Source organism: Lampris incognitus, chromosome 10, assembly GCF_029633865.1.
Source record: "Lampris incognitus isolate fLamInc1 chromosome 10, fLamInc1.hap2, whole genome shotgun sequence".
NCBI classification, from domain to species: Eukaryota; Metazoa; Chordata; class Actinopteri; order Lampriformes; family Lampridae; genus Lampris; species Lampris incognitus.
In genome coordinates, this window is record NC_079220.1 from 11,127,385 (window position 1) to 11,150,862 (window position 23,478).

The 23,478-nt window shown below is 41.5% G+C and overlaps 2 protein-coding genes across 2 annotated transcripts in view; one reads left to right on the plus strand and one right to left on the minus strand.

Moving 5' to 3' along the window:
• Positions 1-7,206, plus strand: part of syce2 (synaptonemal complex central element protein 2) — an 8,480-nt gene extending 1,274 nt beyond the window's left edge. The window contains exons 2-3 of the mRNA XM_056287691.1: positions 5,669-5,938; positions 6,686-7,206. Of these exons, the coding sequence (XP_056143666.1) occupies positions 5,669-5,938; positions 6,686-6,892 (477 nt within the window). The 3' untranslated portion in view covers positions 6,893-7,206. The remainder of the gene's footprint in view (positions 1-5,668; positions 5,939-6,685) is intronic.
• Positions 7,207-7,853: 647 nt separating this feature from the next.
• On the minus strand, positions 7,854-17,905 carry gcdhb (glutaryl-CoA dehydrogenase b). Its single transcript, XM_056288016.1, has 12 exons — positions 17,841-17,905; positions 17,269-17,380; positions 17,059-17,091; positions 16,793-16,933; positions 16,409-16,471; positions 15,872-16,042; positions 14,468-14,597; positions 12,942-13,158; positions 12,593-12,696; positions 12,219-12,344; positions 9,644-9,804; positions 7,854-8,702 (listed from the first exon to the last, which is right to left on the minus strand). Exons 2-12 carry the CDS (start codon positions 17,369-17,371, stop codon positions 8,629-8,631), a joined length of 1,323 nt encoding a protein of 440 aa, XP_056143991.1. The 5' UTR covers positions 17,372-17,380; positions 17,841-17,905; the 3' UTR covers positions 7,854-8,628.
• Between the last annotated feature and the right edge of the window lie 5,573 nt (positions 17,906-23,478).

The window sequence follows — 23,478 nt, forward strand, 5'->3', positions numbered from 1 at the left end:
TTCAACAGTGCCCTGGCCCCTGAATGCTTTTCAAAACAAACCCCAGTCCCATTGGTTGTAATGTTTTCTACGCCTCCATTGGTTGCTGTGCATCATAACTACCTACCCCATTGGCTGTTATTTGAATGTTTCCCCATCTGATTTGGTCGCTGTCCAACCGAAATTAGTGGCGTGACGCTGGGCAGCGTAACTGTATGATTCTTTGTGAAAAAAACATTAGCAGCTGATGAGTGCGAGACGCATGAAACATGCCTGTACTTCTATGTATTAAAATCTTTTTTTCCTGTATCCGTGTTGATATACACTACCGTTCAAAAGTTTGGGATCACCCAATTTCGTGTTTTCCATGAAAAGTCACACTTATTCACCACCATATGTTGTGAAATGAATAGAAAATAGAGTCAAGACATTGACAAGGTTAGAAATAATGATTTGTATTTGAAATAAGATTTTTTTTACATCAAACTTTGCTTTCGTCAAAGAATCCTCCATTTGCAGCAATTACAGCATTGCAGACCTTTGGCATTCTAGCAGTTAATTTGTTGAGGTAATCTGGAGAAATTGCACCCCACGCTTCCAGAAGCAGCTCCCACAAGTTGGATTGGTTGGATGGGCACTTCTTTGAGCAGATTGAGTTTCTGGAGCATCACATTTGTGGGGTCAATTAAACGCTCAAAATGGCCAGAAAAAGAGAACTTTCATCTGAAACTCGACAGTCTATTCTTGTTCTTAGAAATGAAGGCTATTCCATGCGAGAAATTGCTAAGAAATTGAAGATTTCCTACACCGGTGTGTACTACTCCCTTCAGAGGACAGCACAAACAGGCTCTAACAGGTACTATTTAATGAAGATGCCAGTTGGGGACCTGTGAGGCGTCTGTTTCTCAAACTAGAGACTCTAATGTACTTATCTTCTTGCTCAGTTGTGCAACGCGGCCTCCCACTTCTTTTTCTACTCTGGTTAGAGCCTGTTTGTGCTGTCCTCTGAAGGGAGTAGTACACACCGGTGTAGGAAATCTTCAATTTCTTAGCAATTTCTCGCATGGAATAGCCTTCATTTCTAAGAACAAGAATAGACTGTCGAGTTTCAGATGAAAGTTCTCTTTTTCTGGCCATTTTGAGCGTTTAATTGACCCCACAAATGTGATGCTCCAGAAACTCAATCTGCTCAAAGAAGTGCCCATCCAACCAATCCAACTTGTGGGAGCTGCTTCTGGAAGCGTAGGGTGCAATTTCTCCAGATTACCTCAACAAATTAACAGCTAGAATGCCAAAGGTCTGCAATGCTGTAATTGCTGCAAATGGAGGATTCTTTGACGAAAGCAAAGTTTGATGTAAAAAAAAATCTTATTTCAAATACAAATCATTATTTCTAACCTTGTCAATGTCTTGACTCTATTTTCTATTCATTTCACAACATATGGTGGTGAATAAGTGTGACTTTTCATGGAAAACACAAAATTGTTTGGGTGATCCCAAACTTTTGAACGGTAGTGTATATATACACAGTGCATCCGGAAAGTATTCACACCCCTTCACTTTCCCCATATTTTGTTGTTACAGCCTTATTCCAAAATGGATTAAATTCTTTTTTTCTTCTCACCAATCTACATACGATACCCCGTAATGACAAAGTGAAAAAGGTTTTGTAGAAATTTTTGCAAATTTATTAAAAATAAAAAACTGAAATATTGCATGTACATAAGTATTCACACCCTTTGCTATGACACTCAAAATGGAGCTCAGGTTCATTGTGTTTCCACTGATCATCCTTGAGATGATTCTACATCTTGATTGGAGTCCACCCGTAGTAAATTCAATTGAATCGACATGATTTGGAAAGGCACACACCTGTCTATTTAAGGTCCCACTGTTGACAGTGCATGTCAGAGCAGAAACCAAGCCATGAAGTCAAAGGAATTGTCTGTGGACCTCCGAGACAGGATTGTATCGAGGCTCAGATCTGGGGAAGGGTACAAAAAAAATTCTACAGCTTTGAAGGTCCCGAAGAGCACAGTGGTCTCCATCATTCGTAAATGGAAGAAGTTTGGATCCACCAGGACTCTTCCTAGAGCTGGCCGCCCAGCCAAACTGAGCAATCGGGGGAGAAGGGCCTCGGTCAGAGAGGTGACGAAGAACCCAATGGTCACTCTGACAGAGCTCCAGCGTTCCTCTGGGGAGATGGGAGAACCTTCCAGAAGGACAACCATCTCTGCAGCACTCCACCAATCAGGCCTTTATGGTAGAGTGGCCAGATGGAAGCCTCTGCTCAGTAAAAGGCACATGACAGCCCGCTTGGAGTTTGCCAGAAAGCACCTAAAGTACTCTCAGACCATGAGAAACAAGATTCTCCGGTCTGATGAAACCAAGATTGAACTCTTTGGCCTGAATGCCAAACACCACGTCTGGAGGAAACCAGGCACCTCTTATCACCTTGCTAATACCATACCTACAGTGAAGCATGGTGGTGGCAGCATCATGCTGTGGGGATGTTTTTCAGTGGCAGGAATTGGGAGACTAGTCAGGATCGAGGGAAAGATGAATGGAGCAAAGTACAGAGAGATCCTTGATGAAAACCTGCTCCAGAGCGCTCAGGACCTCAGACTGGGGCGAAGGTTTACCTTTTAACATGACAACGACCCTAAGCACACAGCCAAGACAACGAAGGAGTGGCTTCGGGACAAGTCTGTGAATGTCCTTGAGTGGCCCAGCTAGAGCCCAGACTTGAACCCCATTGAACATCTCTGGAAAGACCTGAAAATAGCTGTGCAGCGACACTCCCCATCTAACCTTACGGAGCTCGAGAGGATCTGCAGAGAAGAATGGGAGAAATACCCCAAATATAGGTGTGCCAAGCTTGTAGCTTCATACCCAAGAAGACTTGAGGCTGTAATCGCTGCCAAGGGTGCCTCAACCAAGTACTGGGTAAAGGGTGTGAATACTTATGTACATGCAATATTTCAGTTTTTTATTTTTAATAAATTTGCAAAAATTTCTACAAAACCTTTTTCGCTTTGTCACTATGGGGTATTGTATGTAGATTGATGAAGGAAAAAAAGGGATTTAATCCATTTTGGAATAAGGCTGTAACATAACAAAATGTGGGGAAAGTGAAGGGGTGTGAATACTTTCCGGATGCACTGTATATATCTCGGGAAAGGACATACCATTTACTGGCTCGTCATACACATCACGTGTACAACGTCCAATGGGGAAGGGAGAGGTGCGACATTCAAAAATATGTGATCGCTAACGGTCCAATGGGGGGTTGGTATTTGTCTGTTGGCATGATTTATTTACAGTTACAAAATAGGTGCTTATATCTATGTCTGCAACTGCTGGCCAATTCATTGCTGTTATTCAATGTGGATGTTTCTGGTTTTCAAATGATAAAATATTTTTCAGTTAGATATAGGTTGCACATTTTACTACTGGTTTAATATGTTTTGTTCTTTGAGAGGATTTTCCAGGTGGTTGAATAATTGTTTGTCTGCCAATGACCAAATATAACGGCTTAAAGATGTAATTCTTTAAATGGTTGTTTCTAAAGTTACACGTGTGTGTTAAACCTCTTTTTGAATGTTCCCTCTGAGACCGACGTGTGTCTTTAGTTTACCGTTGTCATCGCTCGTCCCCGTAGCTTGGTAGATGACTCCTTTCGTCTGGCATTTTCTTTCGAGGGGGCATGACTCGTTCACACGGCAGTTGCAGTTGGGGGAGTCTGATTGTGACGAAGGTGTCATTGATTTGTTCATGATTCTTGTGTTGTGGGACGATATTTGTTGAATGTTAGGCATGCAGCTGTAACTAATAATTCGATACAGGCGGACAGAAACATTAATTATTCAACCACCTGGAAAATCCTGTCAAAGAACAGGGCATATAGTAAAATGTGCAAGCTATGTCTAACTGAAAAATATTTTATCATTTGCAAACCAGAAATGTCCACATTGAATAACAGGAATGAATTGGCCAGCAGTTGCAGACATAGATATAAGCACCTATTTTGTAATTATAAATAAATCACGCCAATAGACAAATACCACCCCATTGGACCATTAGCGATCACATGATTTTTGAATGTCGCACCTCCATTAGCGATCACGTGTTTTTGAATGTCGCACCTCTCCCTTCCCCATTAGGGTTATATATATATATATATATATACACTACCGTTCAAAAGTTTTGGATCACCCAAACAATTTTGTGTTTTCCATGAAAAGTCACACTTATTCACCACCATATGTTGTGAAATGAATAGAAAATAGAGTCAAGACATTGACAAGGTTAGAAATAATGATTTGTATTTGAAATAAGATTTTTTTTACATCAAACTTTGCTTTCGTCAAAGAATCCTCCATTTGCAGCAATTACAGCATTGCAGACCTTTGGCATTCTAGCTGTTAATTTGTTGAGGTAATCTGGAGAAATTGCACCCCACGCTTCCAGAAGCAGCTCCCACAAGTTGGATTGGTTGGATGGGCACTTCTTTGAGCAGATTGAGTTTCTGGAGCATCACATTTGTGGGGTCAATTAAACGCTCAAAATGGCCAGAAAAAGAGAACTTTCATCTGAAACTCGACAGTCTATTCTTGTTCTTAGAAATGAAGGCTATTCCATGCGAGAAATTGCTAAGAAATTGAAGATTTCCTACACCGGTGTGTACTACTCCCTTCAGAGGACAGCACAAACAGGCTCTAACAGGTACTATTTAATGAAGATGCCAGTTGGGGACCTGTGAGGCGTCTGTTTCTCAAACTAGAGACTCTAATGTACTTATCTTCTTGCTCAGTTGTGCAACGCGGCCTCCCACTTCTTTTTCTACTCTGGTTAGAGCCTGTTTGTGCTGTCCTCTGAAGGGAGTAGTACACACCGGTGTAGGAAATCTTCAATTTCTTAGCAATTTCTCGCATGGAATAGCCTTCATTTCTAAGAACAAGAATAGACTGTCGAGTTTCAGATGAAAGTTCTCTTTTTCTGGCCATTTTGAGCGTTTAATTGACCCCACAAATGTGATGCTCCAGAAACTCAATCTGCTCAAAGAAGTGCCCATCCAACCAATCCAACTTGTGGGAGCTGCTTCTGGAAGCGTGGGGTGCAATTTCTCCAGATTACCTCAACAAATTAACAGCTAGAATGCCAAAGGTCTGCAATGCTGTAATTGCTGCAAATGGAGGATTCTTTGACGAAAGCAAAGTTTGATGTAAAAAAAAATCTTATTTCAAATACAAATCATTATTTCTAACCTTGTCAATGTCTTGACTCTATTTTCTATTCATTTCACAACATATGGTGGTGAATAAGTGTGACTTTTCATGGAAAACACAAAATTGTTTGGGTGATCCCAAACTTTTGAACGGTAGTATATATATATATATATATATATAAAATCATATCTGCTAATGTATCCAAAAATACTATATTTAAGAACCCAACCGAGTCTCATCACATTGAACTGTTTGGTAACGTCAAGTCAATTACAACACTAAACCAAATCTAGTTTTTAAAATAATAGTCCCTCAAATATTTAAACCTCATTTTGTGAGTTTATGTAATAGATTATTTTAGAGAACAAAATTGTATTAGGATGGGACAGTATCTGAAAGACGATAGACCACAATGAATTGTTGGCCAGTCTCACGCTGCACCCACCTAAATGTCTCCACAGCTGTGTTATACTCGAGTTATTTCTTCTCCTCTTAGTAGTGAGGACTCGGGTGCCGTGCTGGACATCTCCACTATCACAGAGGGAGGTCAGTGCCTCGGAGGTGAGACTCCATTTGGAGAGACTTCTGAGACCGGATGCACCTCCTTCCCTTTCAGCTCAAAGATAAAGGAGATTGAAAAAAAAGCCCAGGACCTCATCGACAGGATTCCCCAAAACCGTGATAAGGATCAAGAAATTATCAATACTTTTGAAAGCAAACTATTGAGCAAGGTATTGGAGGTGGTTGTGATGAGACTGACGGTACAATTATCTACTGCAATTACTCATTGAAGATACTAACTTGAATTTCAAACCCCAGAAATTTGAATCAGTTTACCTGAACACAAAGTTCTCCAATTAAACTTTGTGTCCAGGTGAACTGATTCAACTTCCTGGGATTTCTACACCTGGATTGTTGAACATGCATCAAGACATTTTGAAATTTTAGACATTCCTTATAGTTGGCTGAACAATTCAATTAATTTATTGTCATTAAAAACAATGTGCAGGCACATGTTAAAAATGAAATAAGGGCTGCAAGACAGACACAGACAAACACAGTATAAGATATAAACAGATGAAGACCAAAAGCTAAAAATAAGTTAAGAAAGAGCACGAGTACAAAAATATTTAAAAACATCCACAGACATTCAGTGGGTAGCCAGGTTCAGGTGGGCAACAGCTTGGGGAAAGAAGCTGTTTTTGAGCCTGGTAGTGTGGGCTCTGAGGCTCCTGTAGCACCTCCCAGAGTGTAGGGGGGGAGAACAATCCATGGTTGGGGTGGGTGGGATCTCTGCTGATACTGAGACCCCTTCGAAGGCAGCGTTTGTGAACAAAATGTGTAGTACACAACAAATAAAACTGTCACTGTGTGTGTGTGTGTGTGTGTGTGTGTGTGTGTGTGTGTGTGTGTGTGTGTGTGTGTGTGTGTGTGTGTGTGTCCCCCATTGCCCATACAAAACCCTAAAACTCCGCTAGGTGAGCGAGGCGTGCCAGCAGGTGAAAGATCAGCTGTTCACGAGCTACGAGGAACATGGTCACGAGATGGAGGCAAGTCTACAGGAGTTGTCTGAGGTGCTGGAGAGGAGCAGCCAGCTCAGCTCAGAGCTGCAGGGAGTCAGTCAGACCCTATTGGCTATCAACACAGGCTTACTGCAGACACCAGGGCAATCAGAGAGATACTAGAAGAGAGAGGGAATCGGCTATTATAAGCCTTTCTGCGATAACTGATGATCCAGCTTGTTGGAAGTGCTTATTATTATATGTGCATTATATGTTTTTGCCATCTTTGTGTAGATAAGAGAGTGTCAGTTGGACTCTCAGCTTGTAATGTATATGAGTATGTGCAATGGCATTAGTTGAATATCAGAACCACATGAAAACTGTTACGCTTCAAGCAAATCTGACAATATTGACATTAACTTTGTTCATAGAATGGTTTTTCATTCTGACTCATCATTGTGGCCCCGTTTGGCCCTCGCTGTTACCTTTTTGACATTTTGATAAGACATTTGGCATTACAATTAGAGATGTTGGGTTATTAAAGCATTAACTACAAAAGCCCTTTTTTTGCGATATTTGATTCCTGCTGCTCTTTCGATCTTTTCATAATAGTGAAACATCAACAGATAGTAATATAAGCTTTTGTTATTTTTATTTACTTTAGTACAAATGTGCATCAAAGCTTAACAGTCATATGGCGGGGGGTTGCGATTAGTAGCAAAGGTCTAGCTGTGTTGCAGTAAAATGAGGATTAAATTATATTCAAATCTTAACCTAGTGTGTGTTTTATACAGCGAGACAAAATGTTGCAGTTTGATGAGAAAAGACCAGATTGACCCCTAGTGAGATGTGATGGGGAACACTGCATGAAAACGGTCTATAACAAGGTTGTGATTGGGGGTAGCACTACAGTAGGATGGATGTGATGGGAAAAGAGACAGGTGTACTAGGCCTGCTCAGAATGTCTGGACAAAGTGCTGGATGCAGATTAGACTAAAGTTTATGACCGATTGTAGTTTCATACAGAATAGGGAATTGTCAGTCCTTTCTGTTTTTTAGAATAATTTGAGGGAAATGTTCCTTTCACTTCAGGTGCTGATTGGATTGCATGATGTTTATCAAACCAATGCTAAGGTAAATAATCGTTAAAACACATTTTGACTACTTAAATAAGCAGTATTTATTAAAAGCTCAGATATACAACCTTGACCTTTTACAAACCATGCTAAATGCTGATATCACCAGAATTAGTCAGTTAAGTGCAAACGGTATTGATGGTGGTGTCCCTAATTACATTTACCAGAGGGTCTTCGATTATCAGATGGGAAAAAAAAAAAATCACAGATGAAGTGAATAAAAACCTAGCTAATTTTTAGAAGTTCCGTTTCAATCCAGTTGTGTTGCGCAGTAATTATTGTTAGAGAAAATTATGTATCACTGCTGACAATAACAAGCAAATCTGCACAACTCAAAAAAAACTCAAAACGCACCAAAATGTCTTGACCTCATCCAACACCATCAGTTTATACTTTGTGACAATAGTGAAACTGTTTAACTGCTTTATTTCAAATTATACACTGGAAGAATGGAGGCTGAAAATCAACCATTGTGTGGATATGGAATCAGGGAGTAGAAAAATAGTAATCTTTATGGTTGAGAACTGGAGAACAATTAAACTCCACAAGAGTTCATTAGTTCATTGACAGACTTCCTTTTGAAAAAATGACTCTCTCAAAATAAAACCTTCAAATATATATTTGACAAACTTGAGAGAAGAAGAAAAAACACTTCCGCAGATGATAACACATCAAAGTAATGTGAAAACTGTGCCTTATTACAGTAGACAGGAGACCAACATGTTTGGTCTCGTTAGGCGGTGGTTGTCTGCCTCGAGCAGGAACAGCAGTAACTGAGTAAGTCTATTTATCCACAGTAAAGGACTGCATTCCAGTGATAGCTCTGCCCAAGATCAGGGCATGAATATCATGGGTACCTGGGAAAAGAAGATAGATGTTATGGCTCAGGATGAATAGGCAAACCTAAAGAGAAAAAAACCCTTTTACAAACTGTAGCTGTGCCATATTCCCAAATGTCCAATATGGACATTAGGGAATATGGCACACACCAGCAGTCAATTGTATGTTTTTAGCTCATCAAAATGCAACACTTTACACCAATTTTGTCAAAACTGAAATTATAAATATAAATTATCCCAGATATTATAGCCAACTATTGCTTACACTTTATATACAGTGTTGACACCTGGTGGCAGAAAAAGTAACTACACAAACAAAACACACGCCCACACACACAATTCTTTTCTTACATACATGATACGTGTCTGTATTTGATCTCCTGACCTTAAAGGGATAGTTCACCCCAAAATCAAAAATACATTTTTCCTCCTACCTGTAGTGCTATTTATCAATCTAGATTGTTTTGCTGCGAAATGTGAGTTTTGGAGATATCGGCTGCAAAGATGTCTGCCAAGGAACTATTTTCCTGGCCTGAACTACACCTACATGAAACTGCTCACAACAAGCTCTGTGGATTATCTTGAGTAACCGGGTCATGATTTCTGGAAAGAGACATTGCTGTTGAGTTTTTCCAATTGTATTTTTTGGTGCTTTGAGCAACACAAGCCGAGTGCCATCCAGTTCTATTGTATTTGACAGAAGGCAGACGACATCTCTACGGGTGATATCTCCAAATCCCGGCAACTTGCACCAAAATGATCTAGATGGATAAATAGCACTACAGCTAAGAGTAAAAACATGTTTTTGATATTGGGGTGAACTGTCCCTTTTAAATAAGTTTAAAACACTTTCAGCACTTAAACCTGTCTGATACTTTCATATATTTGCTTAACTCATTTGCAAACATTCTCTTCTCTAACCAAGCCTAAACAGTACTGGTTTACCATTTCCTCCATACCTTCATATGTGTTAACAGCCTCCAGGTTCATGACATGACGGATGATGTGATACTCATCAGAAATGCCGTTTCCTCCGAGCATGTCTCTGGCCTGTCTGGCAATGTCTAGGGCTTTACCGCAACTGTTCCTCTTCAGCATAGATATCATCTCTGGGGCTGCTCTGATGGATAAATGCAGAGAGAGAGAGAGAGAAAGATGTGCAGCAAATGAGATGATGGCTCCAAAGGTCCAGGGCAATTTAACTCTTAAATTAGTTTGGCTGATGTCAATTTGTGTGGGCCATGATGCTGGAGAACTCATGCAAACATAATCAAATCCCTTACCAAAACCACTCACAACTTCTGCCACACCAGCTATAACGCCACTTTGTCTCCCTCCCCAAACATCAGCAACCTCTGCTTTGAACACCACATCAATTAAATCAGCAGAACTGCTTTTTTCCATCTAAAAAAAACATCGCTTGTCTCCGCCCATCACTCTCCTCTGCTGCCGAAACTTTGAGCCATGCCTTCATCAAATCCAGAATTGACTATTGCAACAGCATTCTCTATGGCTCATCATCTATCCAAAGTCCTAAACAAACTCCAGTACATCCAGAACTCTGCTGCTCACCTGCTCACTCATTCCCGCGACCCTGACCACATCACCCCTGTCCTCCAGAACCTCCACTGGCTCCCTGTCCAACAACAGATCTAATTCAAAGTCCTTCTCTAAAGTCCTTCTAACTAGGCCCCTCCTACCTCATCGACCTGCTCCACTACCACACTCCTTCCTGCTGCCTTCGCTCTTCTGACACCACCCTCCTGTCTCCACCACACAGGACCAAGCACCGTACCTGGGGCGACAGCCTTCTCCATAGCTCCTCTCTCCCTCTGGAACTACCTCCCCAAACGCATCAGTGACTGCACCGATCTGTCCATGTTCACATCATTCATCAAACTCATCTTTTCAGAATTATGTTTAGTGTGTGTGATTAATCCAAAGGAGTTGAATCAAGTGCAACTGGACTTGGTATATATCCGTGAAAGAACTTTCCCCTCTCATCCAAGAAGCTTCCTCAGTTCGTGCCTTTCTGACTAGACCAAGCTAGTCAGCTGGCTGGTGATGAGACTCAGATATTTATCCTCTAGGAGTCGTTGTCAGAGCTATTGATATGCATGGCTCTTTGTGTCCCGATGTTTAACAACGCCCGTCGCTAACAGAGCCATATATATCAGGTCATGGTTATCCAAAGGATAACCATGACCTGGATGAATGAGAACATTCACAGACGTGTGATTAATGTGTGTTATATGTTTTTGTGTGTTGCTTTTATGTTTAGTTAACTTATGTAAAGCATCTTTGAGTACCTTGAAAAGCACTCTATCGATAAAGTGTATTAATATTATTAATTATTATTGTGGCTACTTTAGTTGTCATTCCACTGACCTCATGCACAACCAGTGTGATCTTTTCACTCTTCAGATTCAACCTGTTTGATTTTATCTTTCCTTGAAAGGCACTATTCACAACCTTGTTGTCGTTGTTGTAAATCTGCAGAAGGCTCTCTGACCCACCTTTTCTGAACATGCCCAAAACTGTTATCATTTTTGGTGCGACATATTCAAGGGCGTCTGGCAGAGCTGTACTGCTATGGAGCGCGTCCACAGGTGCCGGATAGTGGAACGCTCCCTCAAATATGGAGGACAGTTGCGAAATAAGCAGGCTTACCTGATGAATAAGCAGTCGCAGACCAACAGCGGTGGTTGCTACCACGGCGCAGTGGGCAATTGGGTGGCATTGGTGGACCTATAAAAAGCTTCAAAGGCTCCATAACGGCACTGTGGCAAGGCGTTTGAAGGTCGCCTTTAAATAGACCTGCTCTACACTGTGTAGTACCTGTAGCTGGCGGACGAGCCAAACCGTCTGGTCAACAGTAGCTTCAGGACAACAGGAGCCATGCTGGAAACTAGTATCTGGTCTCCTGTACTGCGGGCAGCAGGCAATGGTAAGACACTGTCTATTTTTTACTGAAAACCCAAAATATGCTTAACAACATGAAGGAATGGTGGACAGTTGTTGAGCATGTTTTTCGGTGGCCAACATCATAGCTGATGATGCCGAAAGAAGATATTCAAGTGGTTCAAACAGTGATGGCCTGGCGGCCTGTCCAGGGTGTCTCTCTGCCTGCCGCCCAATGACTGGTGGGATAGGCTCCAGCATCCCCGCGACCCTGAGAGCAGGATAAGTGGTTTGGATAATGGATGGATGATTAATAAATGAAGGAGTGTCATCTATCTCCATGGCATAGGGCTATCGGCTAATGTATATACTCTGATGGATCTGCTCCTCTGGGACAAAGGTTCTCTCGAGTGTCACCCCTCTTTCAGGTCATTGACATTTTATAACCAAATATTTAAACTTTTATTTTTGAAGTACTCCTGACACCAAATAGGGAAAATTCTCCTTTGCTCCTCCCTTCTGACTTAATGTTCTCATGCGCACTTTGATATAGTCTCAAAATAAGACAACAGAAGTTCCTCTAAGAGATCCCTCACACATTTCAGTTATACTCTCTCCATCCACTTAACCTACTTCTTTTCATCGATGAGTCTTCCCAGTCGCAGGCACGACTGCAGGCCGATGGTGATCTCTGTCAACATGTCTGCCATCTTCTTTTGCATCAGCTGATTCCTGGCCAGTGGCACACCGAACTGGATTCTGGTTTAGAGAAAAATCATGAACACAAAATCAATTAAATGTACACGAACTAATCAGTAAAAGTAACATTTATAAAATCATAGTGTCCATCCAAAACTGCACAGTTTCTATTGATCAGATTCTCATTATACTAAGTTAGTAACAGAACTGTTTGAACATAGCCAAGAAAAAATGATTACCAAACCTCCTGAAACCCACTCAGCAACTCGGGTAAGAAAAATTTATGAGAATCAATGCTGACAACTCACCTGTCTAGTGTGTACTGACGTGCAGCATGGAAGCAGAACTCTGCAGCCCCCAGGGCACCCCATGCGATACCATACCGCGCATTGTTTAAGCAGCCAAAGGGTCCCTGGGGGCAGACAAAGCAGCGTAATGAACAGCAGCTCCTTACTTTGCGTACTATAGCATATATTTACAAATATCTGATCACATAACCACATTTGCAATCCACTCTGTGCCTGATAAACAAAAGGGTGAGACTACATTTCATGTAAAAGCTGTGAAGGCGATATAAATTGTATAAAGGAAAGTAGCGATAACGTCATCTTACAAAAGACACACTACAACAATATTCAAAGTCTCCAATCTACTCACCCCTAGACCAGACACTTTGGGCATTAGGTTCTCTTCTGGCACCACCACCTCATCCATAAGGATCATACCGGTGGAGGATGCCCTCAGTGAGAACTTGCCCTCGATCTTGGGTGTGGAGAGTCCATTCATGCCACGCTCCAGGATGAAACCTCGAATCTGCCCATCATCACATTTGGCCCAGACTATAGCGATGTCTGCTACTGGGGAATTGGTGATCCTGAAAAGTTGAGCAGTAAAATGAATCCATGAATAGGAAGGGGTTTGTATTCATGCAACGTCACAACTGTCAAGTGTTACCACAAGAGAGCTAAACACAGAACAGAGAGTGTGACAATTAAGTAAAGAAAACAGCAGGTTTGGGGACTTGTGCTAAAGATCACAACAACCTTCTTTCCCCCCACAGACTCAGGTGGGTAACCAATTTGGTAATTCAACTGTTAGAAGGCTCCAACATGTGGACGACCATGGCATGTTTACCAGTCCTGTAGCTTCCTGGCTTACAATGACAACCTTGACCTTAAAACAGAAATTATACTACAAAAAAGCACAACCCCCCAAAAAAAACCCTACTGATCAATCCAGTGGCATAAAAAAAACTAAAAAGAAAATCTACAAAATAAAATAATCTAAATAAACGATAAAAAAAAAAGATTTTTCAGTGGTTATGTAACCTGCAAGTCTTAACTGCACTTTACACTGGAGTGTTCCCTACACGTGACCAGAATCAATGGAAATCAATAAACCTGAATTTAAATATCGGTGACGTCCATGGACTAAAACCACAAGGGGAACGGCATGTAAGTCTGCTGATTTACTGGCAACAAGTATAAATGTAAAAATTATGATTATTGTTAAAAATATTTACAGCTACAGTGATACTTGATTGAACTACTGTAGTAATTTATTACTGTTAATCCAAATCAAATTCACAACGTTCCCTTGAATCAGTTCAAAGTCTTACGAATCTGCTTACATACCACATCCAGACTGTCTACCTTGAAATATCATAATCCAGGGATAAAAGAAATACGACACAGGCGCAGGCACACACCCATATATATTACATCCTATGCAACAGTGCTTACCAAATAACCTTATTCATAATTCTATGTCCTTTTGCAGATGTCAAGCTTTCAAGGTCTGAAAAATGTATTGTCAGGGATTATGAAAACGGTCACCAAAATTCTAGTTCACATCTGTAATACAAACCATCGGGCATTTATAGGGAAGAACAAAATTGTTAGCAAAGGACATTTCTCGTTGCTTCTAATGTATCACAAATCAATACAGCTCTTTGCTGTGGAAAGAGGTAATTTCATAAAGTGTACAGCCAGTACTTATTTTATCATTACTGCTATGGAAGGTTATGAACAAAGTGACATATTCTTGGAGGCCAAAAAAGGTAAAACTTAATATCAAAAGCACCTCTTTCTTGTAATGAGATGCTTTTTAAGGATGCCTTCTACAGAATCCAAATCTACTATCAATATGTCTACTACCTCAACCGCTGATCCTAATCTGCTCACCAGGTCTTTGAGCCAGTCAGAGTGTAGGTGCGGCTGGATGGATTGTACTTGGCTCTGGTTTCCATACTGCTGGGGTCACTGCCATGGTTGGGCTCCGTCAACCCAAAACAACCCAGGATCTCTCCACTGGCTAGAAGATGAAGGGATTGAGTGGTGATGATAATGTCAAGATAAAGTAATTTTTTTTAAATCCCCCCTCCCACCCCCTTTTTCTCCCCAATTGTACTTGGCCAATTACCCCACTCTGCCAAGCCGTCCTGGTCGCTGCTCCACCCCCTCTGCCAATACGGAGAGGGCTGCAGACTACCACATGCCTCTTCCGATACATGTGGAGTTGCCAGCCGCTTCTTTTCACCTGACAGTGAGGAGTTTCGCCAGGGGACATAGCATGTGGGAGGATCATGCTATTCCCCCCAGTTCCCCCTCCCCCCTGAACAGGCACCCCGACCGACCAGAGCAGGCACTAGTGCAGCGACCAGGACACATACCCACATCTGGCTTCCCACTCGCAGACATGGCCAATTGTGTCTGCAGGGATGCCCAACCAAGGCGGAAGTAACATGGGGATTTCAAACAGTGATCCCCGTGTTGGTAGGCAACGGAATAGACTGCCATGCCACCCAGACGCCCAAGATAAATTAATCTTAAATGAAAAAGAAAAACACCATAGTTGATTATGGGTTCATATGATTAAAATACTTGAATAAGTTTGGCTCTCTTACAGATATACTTAAGAGTAGGGCACCTGACCTCTGTTAAAGTCCTTGCTATGTTTTGTCTAGATTTTATTTATCATGTGTAAGGTTGAAGCCAATATGGTATTTGATTATCAATGGTGTCTGATTATTGGGCGTCGGGGTAGTGTGGTGATCTATTCCGTTGCCTACCAACACGGGGATCATGCGGCTCAAATCCCCGTTATCTCTGGCTTGGCTGGGAGGCCCTACAAACATAATTGGACTTGTCTGCGGCTGAGCAGCCGGATGTGGGTATGTGTCCTGGTCGCTGCACTAGCGCCTCCTCGAGTCAGTCGGGGCGCCTGTTCGGGTGGAGGGGGAACTGGGGGGAATAGCGTGATCCTCCCATGCGCTACATCCTTCTGGCAAAACACCTCACTGTCAGGTGAAAAGAAGCAGCTGGCGATTCCACATGTATCGAAGGAGACGTGGTAGTCTGCAGCCCTCCCCGGATAGGCAGAGGGGGTGGAGCAGCGAACGGGATGGCGCGGAAGAGTGGGGTAATTGGCCGGATACAATTGGGGAGAAAAAAAATCCAAAAAAAACCCCAAAAAACGTGTAACCACCTATACAAAAAGTACACGCTTACAATGATTATCAGTGGACTCAATTGTCATCTCAATGACATAATTTATGTTTTTGTGTTTTCCTCCTCTTTTCTCCTTACCTAGCCTGGGGAGATATTTTTCCTTCTGCTCCTCTGTGCCGTAGGCGTTGATGGGGTGCATGACCAGTGAAGACTGCACGCTCATGACAGAGCGATAGCCACTGTCCACTCTCTCTACCTCTCTGGCAATCAAGCCATAGGCCACATAACTTGTTCCAGCACAACCATAGCCTTTATATCAAAAAGAGAACAAGAAGAAACATTTAGTGTCAGCAGAAAAAAAAAAAGTGGCACAAGTGAAATATCACGGGTTCTGATTCAATACATTTTGGCAAAGTATACAAAAAAATAAACAACTCTTTAGCCAATAGTGTGAAAAAGATCAAAGTCCATTCCAGAAGAATGATTCCAAAGAAAATGACATTTAAACTTTGTAGTCTATAATAACAAACCATTAAAGAAACATATTTGTACAGTGTTCTACTTGGGTAGGACACAGACTATGAAACATGTGGCCTTGACACTATAACGTAGCACTTGTTAAAACAGAAAGAGATGGCTATAACAGGCTTTAACACTGGCTCAGACCAGACTCACCTTTGATGGTTGGACCAAGAACACCCAGCTTTCCCATCTCTGACACAATGTCTCTGTGGAACACTGGAAGAAAAATAAACACCAATACCTGTCAGTCATGATAAAATCACAAAAATAAAAATGATACGTGCTAGAAATTGGCGAATTTGATATTATGTAATAATGATGAGGAAATCCTGTGTAGAACTTGTGACTATGCCTTTAAGGGTGACATGTAGAACTGCTAAAACTGAGTACCTTCTTAAGTAAAAGCATCTTATATCCTAAATCCAGACTTTGAAGACCAAAGGTACATAGTGGACTCCCAAAACCCAGAACTGGATTTGAACCCTGCCTTCATTATTAATACGAGATGATGCTTATGAGTCTCTTATACCATCTTACCTTCATTTCTGTTTGCGATTAGGATACGAGGCATGAGTTTCTCTTGGCAGTAGGTGCGGAAGGAATCCCTGATCATTACCTCCTCCTCAGTAAGCTGACCATCCAGATCCAGGCCATCGCGCCAGTTGAACTGGACTTTGGCTGGCACAAATGTATTTTAGAAACTATCAGACAATAATTCATAACTGTTTTAAGCATGCATTTCACTTTTAAAATATCCCTTAGCAGTGTTACTTCACAAGTTAGCGGTCCATGCCAACACTTACGTGCTTTGGGTGTCTGCTGAAGCTTTTCTGCATCTGTGGGGGACACAGCCAAGAACTTGGTCACTTGTTAGAGGTGTGCACCGTTTCATTCATGGTGTAAAATGTGCAATAAAATTATTGGAATTGTGGTTAATACAGTTTATCAAAATTTGATACAAAACATGGTGTTTATGGTTAGACCCATGATAGGTAATACTTAGTTGCTGATACCCAATGTAGCAGGTGCAGCAGTTCCCTGTGCTCTGGCTGCCGAGATGATGGCACATCTTTGGGGGTTGACCAACAAACGGCATGCAGCGCTTCTCAATGCCATGATCGGGACCTTTTGAGGGACGATAATGAGAGACAGGTCAATTGTGCCACGTTTGCAATAATGTAGCCACAAGGCAACGTTAAAGGGAAAGAAGTGTCGCCTGTGAGGCATTCAGACAAAAGAATACGACGACTTTAATACGTCTTAGCACCTCACTCGTTAAGATAACGATTTAGAAAATTCAGAAGATGCCGTGAAGAGAATCTCCACGTATGGGCTTCACTTTCCATGTGTCTGCCAGTTAAGTAGACTTGTTACAAACCTTGATAAAAACAGTGCCAACTGGTGCTGGCCTGTTAGCTAGTTCCAGTTAAGTAACGTCGGCTCACAGACACACACACACATTTGTGTCGTGGACGGTGTAATGCCTTGACTACCATAACGACACATTGTATGAACGCTGTAATTTGAACGTAATAGTTCATGTAAAAAAAAAATTTAAAAAAAGTTCATGTAAAAAATTCTTTACCTTTGTTGATCGCCTAATAAAACTGCGCTCTGGCCGTCACCTCTGCCTCTCAGGTTGACGGAACGTCAAACCGGAGGCGCCTACGTCACCACGTAACGGAAGACCAAAGACGTCAAGGAAGAGTCGCCATATTGAGTGTGCCGTCATTCTTGAACGATCCACCGACAGAGCAATGATCTCTCGTATAACCTAGCCGCTAAGGTGTACTATTTTTATATTTCGCCGAAGTGCCAACATTTCACGTTAACATACGCCACTGTGGAGAAATTTATTTTGTTTTCGTCATTTCATCATCACTCATGATGGCTTACTTATGATGACGCTTCAGCGGCTCCGCCGCCTGCGCCGACAGAAAACCTCATCGCTGATTGGCTGCTTTTCAGGGGCGTGAAGATTCGGGGCGTGACTATAGCTCATATTTCTGCTCCCGTTGTAACTTCTTTTTCTCTCGTTGTGATAGTTAGATAATGTTTCTTAACTTATTTCTTGACAAGTTTTACTTTATTTCCCCCCTAGTACTCATTTATGTAACATGATAGTGCCCATGAATCCTTTAGATTCACCATGATCAAGCAAGTGTGCACGTTTATGTGACATGGTGACTTCTAGACGCTTGGTCTATTTTTTTCTTTTCTTTTTTTTGCTTACATATTGTTTGAGAGTTGTTTTTCTTTTGCTGTTTCTTCACCTGTTTGTATGCGATCGCATTCGGGCACTCAACTATTTAAACACCGATGTGGAGTCTAGAGAGGGTCCAGTTAGAAAGAGAAAGACAAGTTGGTTCTATATCATTCTTGCCATTAACTGAGCTCGGAAACACTTTTTAACCTAAACTCTGGATCTTCTGCTTTCATATGGTTGTTTAATTAAACTGTATATGGTTGATCAATGGGCGCTCCAGCAATGACTGGGCTGAAAACTGGGGACAGCAATTTGCTGCAAAAGGCTTGCCTTTTGGTCTTGCCTTAAGGCCTGCACCAAGCTCCTTTCCGCGTACATTTTTTGTCGCAGTATCGTGTTCTATAAACAAATTCCTTGGAATTGACAGATGCCCCTGTGTCGAATTTAATAGTCCACATTTTACTCCGAAAGCCAATGACCCTGCATTTTTGGTTGTTCATAACTTCCTTTTTTCCACCGGGGGTGTTGCGTTTTATAGTCAGTATGATACATGCAAATAACCCCATTTTGCAGTATTATGTAGATTCATACTATCCATTAATGCACACGTTGGTTTCAGGGGCGATGCTAGGATCAGAGCTTTAGGGGGGCGTGTGGGGGGGGGCAAAATCGGACCTGGGGAAGGGGCTATGAGAAGTCCCCCCCCCCAAGCAAGCCATTTCCTGTAATTTTACATACGTTTTACATTTGGGCTTTTTTGTATACTGTGATGATTATCAATGATACATTATAGGATCAATTTATTTCAAGAGATGAGCTGTTCAATTATCTTTACTTTTATTTCCATTTGCCATGTTGTTTATCTTTGATAACAATTGTAGAATTTGCAATAAAATACTGAGAATTTAAAAGATATTTTATGCATGTGTATCCAAAGGAGTTGAATCGAGTGCAACTGGTGAAGACGTTTCGCCCCTCATCCAAGAGGCCCCCTCAGTTCGTGCCTTTCTGACTAGACCAAGCTAGTCTGACTGGCTGGTGATGAGACTCAGAATTTATCCTCTAGGAGTCGTTGTCAGAGCTATTGATATGCGTGGCTCTTTGTGATCCGATGTTTACCAACGCCCGTCGCTAACAGAGCCATAGATATGAGCGGCTCTTTTGTGTACCGATGTTTGGCCGCGGCGCTCGCCATCGGAGCTATTGATTTGCATTTGTTTAGCAGCGACGGTGGTTGGGGGTGTTAGTTTCGACTTCATTATTCAGTGGTCATGAGAGTCGTCGGAGCCGTTAGTGACCGACTGTTGTTCTTGGAGGCTAGGCTTCTTGAGTCTCCTGGGTAGAGATGAAAGGACGGCATTGTAAGTGGGAGATAGGTGGTGTCGCAGGCCTCTGTTGAGGGATGGTTTTTCCAGTTTTGCATAGATGGCTTCCTTCACCCCTCTTTCAAACCATCTATCTTCCCTGTCCAAAATGTGTACGTTGCTGTCCTCGAAGGAGTGTGTCTTCTCCTTTAGGTGTAGATAGACTGCTGAGTCTTGTCCTGAGGGGTTTGGTCTTCTGTGTTGGGCCATCCGTTTGTGTAGTGGTTGTTTGGTTTCTCCTATGTATAGGTCAGTGCAATCCTCATTGCACTGTACAGCATACACCAGACTGCTTTTTTGGGTGTGTGGTACACAGTCTTTGGGATGAACCAGTCTTTGTCGGAGTGTGTTGCTGGGTTTGAAGTATACCGGGATGCGGTGTTTGTTGAAAATTCTCCTGAGTTTCTTGGAGACCCCAGAAACATACGGGATGACTGTGCTATTCCTTCTGTTCCTTTTCTCCTCATCGCTCACCCGGTTGGTCTTTTTGGAACGTGTTGCAGTTTTCACAAAGGTCCAACTGGGGTAGCCGCAGGTTTTTAAAGCTCCCCTAAGGTGTTTGTGTTCTTCTCGTTGGGCCTGAGCGCTGCTGGGCACATTGTCAGCTGTGTTGCAAAGTTCTGATGACGCTCATTCATGTGCATCTTAACATCAACATACCGTTTACAATGTGAAAAATATTCAGACATTTGTAATTCATTTAGAGAGAGAGAGAGACTTTCTGGACTAACTTTAAGTTTTACTTTATAGCTTTACTTTTAGCCATTACTACTGCGTGGCTAATAGAAAAACCTGACTTCAAGAGCCAAACATTTAACACACCAACAATTAGAATGAGGTGTCAATTTCCCACTCTACACAAACAATAACATCATGCTAGACAGCCTTGCCTCAAAATTTTCTGATAGACTTACTTGGGATGACCAATGACTGAGTATAGTTCTAGAATATAGTATAGTCCTCCAACAGATTACAAAAAGATTCAAATGGCTTGTTATATATTACCAGCATATCCATATTTCCACAATTCTCCCTGTCCACTACACCATCCTGAGCAATAATCTCGCATTTAAAGTTTATCAAAGGGTGCAGGGCAACATATTTAGTCTTTACTGAACACAGCAAAAGTGTCCTTTCTTACAGTGGACTGAACTGTGAACTCTTGTGCTATTTCTTTAAGATTGAGATTGTCCATTCGTTTTTTCTGTATATGGAGCAGAGCAGCACTGTTCAATCTTGACTGAGTCATTGTGGTACGTAGGTATGTTTTAATTAGTCTCTAAGCTGAGAAACTCCTTTCAGCTGAAGCAGAGGAGCTTTTAAGGACCAAGAGGATTTTCATCAAAGTTTTCACTTCACTGAAAATAGTAGATGCATCTCCTAAGTCTTTTAGTGTACTAATAACAGTTTTAATCATTTTTCCATCACTGGTATCCTTGTCCTTCTGGGGTACTAAATCAGGTAACATGCTCAACTGAACTTGCAGTCTGTTAGCACCTACATCAGATGAGTAATGTTTTAAAATTATCCCCATTTCAATTGAGGAGTTGTCTCCTTTTACTGCTTTTATTACAAGTTTCTCCAAACAGTTATTTACATCTGACCCTTCAATGTGAAATCGTCGATCAATGGTTTCAATCGGAGACCATGGGATCCCAGTGTTTCTCCTTTAAGTATTCTGGGATGTTGTCTGGGGGGGGGGGGTGCTTGTTGCCATCTCATCATCCTCAGCAAGTTTTCTTGGGAGCTTCTTGTGTCTAGGTAGAGAGGGTTTTGTAACATTTAAGTCATCACATCGCACACATTTTTAAAACTCTCAGCCGACTGCATCCGTGTCAGAGTGGTTCTCAAATGGTCAGTGGCTCTTTTGCTTTCAGCAACAGTTATGTCTTGCCTCTGGAGGATTCTGCTAACTTCCTCTGACTTTGAGAATATTTCCTCACATATTACTAAGCCAAATATGATTTCGAAATCTTTTAAGACGCCGCAAAAGACCAGAAGCTTTACTGCCAGACTGCCCTCTATCATTTCTAGATAATTCATAAAGTGCTTGCTGTAGATTGCAGTAGTTCTCCAACACTGCGAATTGATGAGCACCGCATAGTCCATCTTGTTGGACACAATGGTCGCAAAGAAGGTACCTTGCTGTCATTTTGAAGGTAGGTAAAAAAGGCCAGCCTTTTGGGTGAGTCACGTACAAAGTTAACAAAAGCTTGGACAAAGTCTATGGTATCTCTGACCATATTGACCGACCTCGTGGCATCTTGTAGCACTAAATTCAGTACATGTGAAGCACAGTGGACTTAAAAAGCATTCGACTGTTCATCCAAAATCCTTGCTTTAACACCTGAGTAGCGTCCTGACATAGAGCTGGCACCATCGTAACACTGTCCTCGACAGTTAGCTAGTCTCAGCAGTCTCAGCAGAACGTCTTTAACACTTTTTGTAACGGTAGCTGCATTGGTTTTGTCAGTATTATACAGACCTATAAATTCTTCTAAAATCTCAAATTGGTCACTGACATGATGTAATATCATGGTTACTTGTTGTTTTTTTTACAGATCTGTTGTTTCATCAACTATAAGAGAGAAAAACTAATTCCCTTTGATGTCCTTTGCAGTTTCTCAAAGCACAGCATTTGACATACGTTGCAACATTTCATTCTCAATATCAGGTCCAAGCCACTTCTGCCTTCTTTATAACCACTGGGCAAGTTCTGGAGAATCTTGTGCCCTCAACTGCAACAACTGAAAAAAATTGCTGGATATATCGTTGTGCCACGAATAGCAATTTCTTGACGAGTGGGGAATTGGAGTGACTCCACTATTTTCAGCAAGCAAATCTGTGATGTTTGTACATCCTTGGAAGCCTTAGATTTAAGAGTACACACAACAGTGTGAGCAGTGACAAAGCTCCTACATTTCATTGTTGCTTTCTTATGTGCATGGGATCTTTCATGCTTTTGCAATTTGCTTGTGGCATTTTTACAGTTGCTAAAACCATTAGAGACAAATGATTCCTCTTTACATTTTGAAAAGTTTATCCGCTGAAGTCTATCTGACATTCTGCAGGGGTGACAGAAGGCTTTTTCCACAATCTGAATCCCACTCTAGCTAGGTGACGTTTGAAAACCAGGCATATCTGAAAGATCGTCTACAGTCTGACTTGGGAAAGATTGTTGGGCTGATGTGGGCTGATATTCCCTGTAATAATAAAAAAATCTGTTATCTGTTTATATACTGCCTCAAATGTAATGTCCAATGTAGGCTGATCTAAGTTCTCTCTTTGACATTGTTGGTCATGACAATTTCTTTGTCAAAGATACACTAGTATTCTTTACTCTGTTATTCACACAGAGCTATACAGTATATTTGGTTCAGTGCAGAGGTAAGTATTAGGTAGGAAAAGGGTAGGTTTAGCACTAGATAGGTAAGCTATCATGATAAGTGATTGGGTACTGTAATAAAACTAACCATTACTTTTTCCCACAGTGATTTAGAGAGGTAAGCACAAGCATTTGCTTGGATTTTTCTCTAAAGGTAAGTATGACAGAAGTATAAGGGAGGTGTGTTAATCTAGAATAGGAATTTTACCAACAGCTAAGTGTAGCCGGTAAGTACAGTACAGAGAAAAGTATAGGCTTATGAAGTTCA